The sequence below is a fragment of the Camelina sativa genome, chromosome 2 (genome assembly GCF_030686135.1).
Source record: "Camelina sativa cultivar CO46 ecotype springtype chromosome 2, ASM3068613v1".
Taxonomy (NCBI): Eukaryota; Viridiplantae; Streptophyta; class Magnoliopsida; order Brassicales; family Brassicaceae; genus Camelina; species Camelina sativa.
In genome coordinates, this window is record NC_141881.1 from 11,715,752 (window position 1) to 11,723,290 (window position 7,539).

Genomic DNA, 7,539 nt, shown 5'->3' on the forward strand with positions numbered 1-7,539 from the left:
CCTACATGTAACTAACATCTACATATACTGAAGCTTCATCAAAATTCAAAACTGTTCCACCATAGCTTTAAACAATTGACCTATAAAAATCAGATTCTCATGACTCACATTATTGATGTGAAACAAACCAATGTGCTCTGTGACTGTGTGAGAGAGAAGATGAAAGTGGTATTTACTTGTTTGCCTTTTAAGTTCAAGGCACTTTTATTTGTATCTTATAATATCTGAGGGTAAATATGTAAATTTTAGAACCAAGGTTAACATTTTCCCCAAGCGTCATCGTCATCGTCGTCGTCGACAGTGTTGTTACCAGTGCGCCAAACTTTTGTGTCTCTGTGAATCATCGATCGTTCTCCTTTCTTCACTATCGAATTAGGGTTTTCTGCGGAATCCAATGCTAACATCGGTGGCTAACAGCACTCTCTGTTTTCCGATTGCGTCGTTTCCATCATCCACGTTTCATGCTCATCGATTCACGAAGAGAATTTCAAGAAAGGGGACATGGGTTTGTGAAAGGGGAAGACTTTATGTGAAATCAGAGGCGAAAACAGATGAAGCATCGACTACGAGCAGCAAGTCATCGAGCTTCTTGTCTTTTTTATGTCCATTGCTTAAAGTTTTCTCTGTGAGGAGTCATTCTCTCTTTTACTCACTCTAATCTGGTTCTGCTGTTATGTTGTCATCGGAAGTCTCAAGTGTGTTTTGTTTTCTAGGTTGTTGGGTGTTAGTGTTATGTCTCGAAATTGCTTACTGATGAGAGTGATAGGTTCAATCTAATATTTCTCAGCTCTTGTTTCTAGGGAGGTGATCCTTCTCAACAGCGGAATCATGCTCTGGAGGTTAGTCATGTTTTTAATTTATGGAGTTTTTTTAGTCAAATAATTATGTTTTATGTTGTTTTGCAACACTTCTGTTTTTAAGCCCGACAGCCCGTAGTCTCTCAAAACCAATGAATTAGATCTGACATTTGAGCCTGATTAATTGTTTGGTGTTGTGCAAGTGTTTAGGTTTCAGTTTACTGATACTATTTATAGCCTTTTTAGATCTAAGAACTATATTAATATATCACGCACTGTAAACCATTTCATGGTCCCTTTGACTTTAGCACAAGGGTTTGTGAGGGAGGATGTAGGTTTCTGAAATTTCTTACGGAGGGGTAAGAGAGTCCTGTTTCTCTGGTTTGTTTCAAGGAAATAAGGACTGTTTTGCTGAGATTTTTAGCATTGATTATGTCACGACAAAGCTCTGCATATTTTTTCTTCTTTCCTTATGGTTGGCATGTATACAGGTTGCAACTTCTTCATTAGCATCTGTTGCCAGACTTCCATGGGGATCTCGAGTATCATCTGGGGGCATAATAGATAACCAAGATGTTGTTTCTTCTAATCCTCCTTTGCGTTTGCAGCTTTTTGAATTTGGTATGTTCTTGTTGATGTCAAAATATAACAAAGTGCATTTATGGAGAACAAATTTTACATTTTTTGATAGTTTTTTTTGGATAATAGAGGCATGCCCCTTTTGTCGGAGGGTGCGGGAAGCCATGACTGAGCTAGACCTCTCTGTAGAAGTAAGAACTAAAACCAAAGATGGCTCATTAAGCAATAAACCAAAGTTTATCCTGATTATATTTTGTTGGTTCAGGTTTATCCGTGTCCTAAAGGATCTGTGAGACACAGAGAACTGGTTAGAAGATCTGGCGGAAAAGAAATGTACCTTTACCTTCTTGTTCTGTCAATTTGTTTTGTTTTGTTTTCATCATTCCATAGCATTTCTTGTTTTCCCTTCTAATGGTCTGTCGTTAAAATTCTGTGAATGAAATTTTGCAGGTTTCCATTCCTCGTCGACCCGAATACTGAAACTTTAATGTATGAGAGTGGTAAGTCGCAAGTTCCGACATTAATAGCCTATTTTCGTCTTCTTTGGATATCTTTACATTGGTTCTCATCTCTTTTCTAATGTAGGTGACATCGTGAAGTACCTATTTAAACAATATGGAAATGGAAGAGACCCTTCCACAGGACTTCTGGAAAGGTGAGCATCTTCAAAATCTGCTATTCATGTAGACTAGTTGCTCTTAACTATAAGTTTTAACTGACTTATTTAGAATTGTACAGCACCTTGTTCACTGGATGGATGCCAACACTTCTCCGAGCAGGTAGAGGCATGTCATTGTGGGACAAGGCTTCAACACATGTGCCACCTAAAATGCTCGAGCTCTTCTCTTACGAAAATAACCCGGTACTAAGCTTTTTCCTTTTCCTCTCTCGCATGCAAGACTCTTCTCGTGATTGGTGACCAAGGGTTTTGATTCCTCTTTTTTTTTTTTTCCCTCCAAGTATTCACGGTTGGTGCGTGAAGCACTGTGTGAGCTGGAGCTCCCCTATGTATTAAACAACATTGGAGAAGGGTCCACACGGATGAAATCACTTCTAAATGCTTCAGGATCAAATAAGGTCTGTTTTTTTTTTTTTACCTCCCTCTGTCTATACAAGAATCTACCTACCTACACTCTTACCAATAACTTATAAGAAACGGCTGTTACTGTTGTTGTTTAATACAATTTACAGGTTCCATTCTTGGTTGATCCAAACACTGGTGTCCAATTAGGTGATTACCAAAAGATTCTGGCTTACCTCTTCAAGACTTATTCTACAGCAGCATCTGCATAAGTGTTTAGTCTGACCTATACACCATTATTCCCAAGGTACAAGCTTTTTTTTTTTTACTCTACATGTTTTAACAAATACTGAGAAAACTATTTTACATGAAAGTACATAGTCAAAATCCGAACTTTTGAATATCTGATGATCAGTAGGTGGTATCTCAAAGTCAATCAAATTAGTGGCATGTTAGATGTTTTCTAAATTAGACTTTAACTTATTACATATGACAATGCAGGATCAGGATGCATAGTTACAAAGAGGCCCTTTTCTTATTTTAAGTAACTTAAAAACTTTTGATGTATATATTATAGACTACACACCTGTATTATTGTCTTGTGTTTTGGCATCCAATTCTTGTTCTTCAAGCATCAGTATGATAACAAAAGCCTCCCTCCCACTACGTTTCACATCTTTCCAATCACATTATACAAAACATATGAATAATATTCAACAGATCCCCACCAAACTTCTGGTTCAACAGCAACCTTAGTAGCCATCATGTCATCCTCAACTTCTCCAATCATTTTCTCTTTAAGGTTACATCAATTCAATAACATAGCTCTCTATCTTTCTCTAAAATAGATATACACATTTTTCACCATCGTCAACTTATCTATCTCTCCATACTTTTAAAACCGATTATCACCCAGAGAGAAAGGAAAACATGAGGAATAAAACCCAATCTTTCATCAGCTCAAAGCTCATATTCGGTTGTTGCTCAATCTTGGTCTTGTTCATTCTCTTCTTGAAAAGAGAAAGCATCTCTTCCCCTCCAAACTCAACCATACGAGAGGAATATCACCAAAAACCTAAATGCCCATCAACCAAACAATGCACCAAACTGCCCATTTCTCTATCCGACGCGTTGGTTCATTACGTCACCACGGAGATCACACCACAACAAACGTTTGATGAAATCTCAGTCTCAAAGAGAGTCTTGGACAAGAAGTCTCCTTGTAACTTCCTTGTCTTTGGCTTAGGACACGACAGCTTGATGTGGGCATCTCTTAATCATGGTGGACGGACTTGTAAGCTTCTCATAACAACATACCTTTAAAGTTTAATCAAATCTCTGGTTTCTTTATAAAGTTATTTCTTACATTGCTAGTGTTCCTCGAGGAAGATAAAGCTTGGATCGAGACAGTGACTAAGAAATTCCCTAACTTGGAATCATACCACGTCGTATACGACACGAAAGTGAAAGATTCGAACAAGCTTATGGAGCTAGAGAGAACAGAGGGTTGCAAAGCCGTGTCTGATCCGCGAGATTCGAAATGTGCTCTGTCGCTGAAGGGGTTTCCAGCTGACGTGTATGAGACGCAATGGGATGTGATAATGGTCGATGCTCCCACGGGTTACCACGAGGAAGCTCCGGGGAGGATGAGCGCTATTTACACGGCGGGTTTGTTGGCTCGTAACCGTTATGACAGCGACGAGACTGATGTTTTCGTTCACGATGTTAACCGGCTGGTGGAGGACGAGTTCTCAGTGGCCTTCTTGTGTCGAGGGTACATGAAGGAGCAGCAAGGGAGGCTTAGGCATTTTACCATCCCTAGCCATCGAGCTCGCGTCGGTACACCGTTTTGTCCGGTGGGTATCAGTCGCCGCTTTTGATATTGTCCGATGAGAGAAAACTGCAAAGAACATTAACAAGAAATGAGAGAATTCGAGGATATGAAATGAGCTATGAGATAATTCAATACCATATAAAATTGATATATATAAAACTGGTCCATTCTCTATTGAGGTTTTGCATAATATCGTGCATCCTCCATATCACTTGATAATTCTAATTACTTTATACTCAACACCAAGAAGTTCTTCTATACCTAACAACGCAAATCCTGAATGACATGCTTCTTTGAGAAAGTTACGTAACAACATAATGAGTGCTACCAAAAAAAAAGAAAAAAAAAAAACTTAATGAACGCGTTTAGGAAATAAAGAACAAAAAGGAATGAAAATAAGTTTTCAAGCCAGTTTTGTGCCATTAGAAGTTTGACATCAGTTGAAGATATTCCCGAGCGCCAAATGAAGCATTATTAAACTGTACTAGATTTTAATCCGCAGTATACTGCATGTATATAATTATTATTATTATTTATATTTTATATTGTATTTGTTTGTTAAATATTGGATGTTTTCCAGATAGAGGGATAACTAAATTTCCCGACCGTTTGTGCAGCTAAACGTTTATATTAATTTTTTAACCTGCATTATACTTCATGACCATTTATTTGTTATATTTAATTTGTTTTGTTTATTTTTGAGAATCTATTTTGATTTTTAATTATTATAACAAAAAAATAAGGGATCTTAATACATAGTAACATACACTATGATTAAATCATATTATTCCTAATGATTTAATTATTTTACACAATCTTAGGAAAATCAACTTAGTTTTTATATGTCAAATATTCTAAATATTAATAGTGTTGACAAATAATAAAATGAAGATTTAACCCGTGTTAGCACAAATTTAATAATATTTTATTAATTCCAACATGTCCTCTTCGTAACCCATCTACTATGTAACCATATTATATACTATTTTTTTTTTTAATTTTAATATTTTAAAATTTTATTAAGTTTATATATATATTAATTATAATATTTAAAATAAATATGAATCGAAGTTCTTCTTACGTTAAGAATCAAAGCTTACAGGTTTTGGAAAACAAAATAGGAATCAAACTGTTGTTTTCTTTGTTTGCAAATGATTCATAGATAGAATATCTTTAATACACAATAGAAGGTGTTGTTAAATATAACATAGTTTCTGTTTCCATATTGATTATGCTGTATTTTTTTAGTTGGAATGGTATGTAAAATATTAAGGAAACAAAATCTGAAGTAATACTATTTTTGGAAATTTTTTAGGGATTATCTTTGTAAATAAGTTTTTAAATAAGTACAAATAAAAGGGTAGAATCCAAAATGTACTTTAAAAATGTATATATAGATAGATGGAAAACTATATGAGACAAGATTTGCCTCGAAATTGAATAAACCTAAACCGACGCGCAAGCCAAATAATTTTTATGCCTGAGGAGAAGCCAGCCAAGGCCTAGACCTGCTCCCAACCAACCTCCGTCTGACAGTCAAGAGACCTCTCACCATGCCTCCAAACCCGGGTTTTGCGGCGAGCCTCTAACATATATCCCTTTATAAAACCAAACGATGTGTTTTGACTCTTTAAGAACCATAGACCTAAACCAATGCCACGAAGTAGGCCTGGGCATTCAGATACTAGGGTCGGGTTTGGATAGGAACCGTTCGAGTTCGAATCTTTTGGGTACAGGAGTTTAGGATCCAATAGGGTAAATGTAAAAATTATGTTCGGTTTTGGTTCGGGTCCTTTCAGGTTTGGGTTGGCTCGGATAAAGTGGTTAGCTTTGATATAGTGGTTCTAGTAATTTTCAGAACCGCTAAGCACCCGATTATTTTCGAGTACATAAAACCCCAAAGTTTTATTGAATACCCAAAATTTTTCGGGTTTTTGGTTAAATACCCGAATTTTTGGATAAATTCCCAGAATTTCGAATAAAAATTAGAAATTTCAGATTCCCTAGTAAAAAAATGGATATTTGGATCATACATTATTAGTATGTATTTAGCTTTCAGCCCCTCTTCTCTCTATTGTCGTTGATGTTCCTCATTACTAGTGTTGAGAGAAAGAGAGAGAGAATGAGAGAAGCTAGGCATTGGTGTGAAGGAGAATAAGGAGGAAGCAGAATCGATAGAGTTTGGGCGAAAAGAGTGTCGACGTATCAAAACATACCAAAAGGTAATGACATTTGGTAGTGTTTTACCTAACTCTTATGTCGTGATTCTCCATTTTGGGAGATATCTGCAGCTTTGTGGGACATTTTTCTCCAGACGAAACTGGGACCAACAGAGTTTGGAAGTCTGTTCGTCGACTGTTACCTGATCGGCATAAAGTTTTGTGGGAAGATATGTGACGCCTAGGGATTGCTTTTCATCGGTGGAGATGGAAAGCTAAAGGTTAGTTTCCGATTTATGGCTACGTCTTTGAGGCTATACTTTCGGTTTTTTTATGTTCAGCTTGTTTCAAAGTTGTTTTGGTTTGGTGGCTTGTTGTAGGGCGTGGTTGAGTTGTTGAAGGTGGACAGTTTCCTGGTTGTGTTTGTTGTTTTAAATTACCTTGTTTGAGGTGAGTCTGTGACCATGCACTTATGTATGACTGGTTTTCGTGATGATGTGTAGGGGTGATGAATGTGTTATTGGATGTTCTGCTTAGTGGCTAGGTTGTTATTTTTATTTTTGGTTGTTATCTCGATGTCTTGTATGTATATTTGACACCTCGGTTTAAGAAAATATGGTGGTGCATTAAAACAAGTTTAAAAGAATTGATTTTACCAATTATGTCACCAACATACACTTATGTCACCAACATGCTGAGAGAACGCTACAATTAAGCGTGCTTATGCTGGAATAGTTTCAGGATGGGTGACTTTCCATGATGTGGTGATTTGTAGAGTAGGTAAACAAATTTTTTAAAGCCTCTCGGACATAGCAACCTGATCGTCAGATATGGGTGGGCCCACAGACCAAGAGTCGATGTGGAGCCCACTAACAGATGGATCCATGGGCCCATGTGGTAGCCTTCGGACTAAAAATCCGGATCTGAATCGGGTATCCGATCCAAAAACCGAATATCCGGTATGGGGGGATCCGGATTCGAAGAGTGAAATGACAGATCGGCCAGATACGGATCCGGATCCGGATACCTAAATCTTTTGGGCAGGATATCCGAATCCGGTCTATACAACACCAATCTAAGCCCACACATGTTTATTTCATTTTTTTTACTGAAAAAGTTTGCATCTTTTTTGGGCTTGAATATAAAATA

General features: G+C 37.1%; 2 protein-coding genes across 4 annotated transcripts; both read left to right on the top strand.

The window, feature by feature from the left end:
* Nucleotides 1-111: 111 nt before the first annotated feature.
* Nucleotides 112-3,048, top strand: LOC104721434 (uncharacterized). Of its 3 annotated transcripts, XM_087481991.1 has the most exons (12): nt 112-168; nt 250-625; nt 801-839; nt 1,289-1,418; nt 1,506-1,567; nt 1,642-1,709; nt 1,827-1,876; nt 1,962-2,031; nt 2,115-2,238; nt 2,337-2,453; nt 2,568-2,704; nt 2,899-3,048. In XM_087481991.1, exons 2-11 carry the CDS (start codon nt 395-397, stop codon nt 2,667-2,669), a joined length of 993 nt encoding a protein of 330 aa, XP_087338117.1. In that variant the 5' UTR covers nt 112-168; nt 250-394; the 3' UTR covers nt 2,670-2,704; nt 2,899-3,048. The 3 variants fall into 3 exon arrangements, with proteins under 3 accessions (XP_087338117.1, XP_010437719.1, XP_087338114.1); XM_010439417.3 differs by lacking the exon at nt 112-168 and having other exon boundaries at nt 220-625; nt 1,506-1,618; nt 1,681-1,709; XM_087481988.1 differs by lacking the exon at nt 112-168 and having other exon boundaries at nt 220-625.
* Nucleotides 3,049-3,118: 70 nt separating this feature from the next.
* LOC104721442 (glucuronoxylan 4-O-methyltransferase 2) lies at nt 3,119-4,405 on the top strand. The gene is made up of 2 exons (XM_087481993.1): nt 3,119-3,691; nt 3,772-4,405. Exons 1-2 carry the CDS (start codon nt 3,328-3,330, stop codon nt 4,275-4,277), a joined length of 870 nt encoding a protein of 289 aa, XP_087338119.1. The 5' UTR covers nt 3,119-3,327; the 3' UTR covers nt 4,278-4,405.
* Nucleotides 4,406-7,539: the final 3,134 nt, after the last annotated feature.

Bases quoted from the DNA above. Each gene is read 5' to 3' on its own strand.
- LOC104721434 (XM_010439417.3), top strand. From the start codon at position 395: ATGCTAACATCGGTGGCTAACAGCACTCTCTGTTTTCCGATTGCGTCG. The intron at 840-1,288 runs GTTAGTCATGTT...GCATGTATACAG, and splicing joins AGCGGAATCATGCTCTGGAG to GTTGCAACTTCTTCATTAGC. The intron at 2,454-2,567 runs GTCTGTTTTTTT...TACAATTTACAG, and splicing joins ATGCTTCAGGATCAAATAAG to GTTCCATTCTTGGTTGATCC.
- LOC104721442 (XM_087481993.1), top strand. From the start codon at position 3,328: ATGAGGAATAAAACCCAATCTTTCATCAGCTCAAAGCTCATATTCGGT. The intron at 3,692-3,771 runs GTAAGCTTCTCA...TTACATTGCTAG, and splicing joins TAATCATGGTGGACGGACTT to TGTTCCTCGAGGAAGATAAA.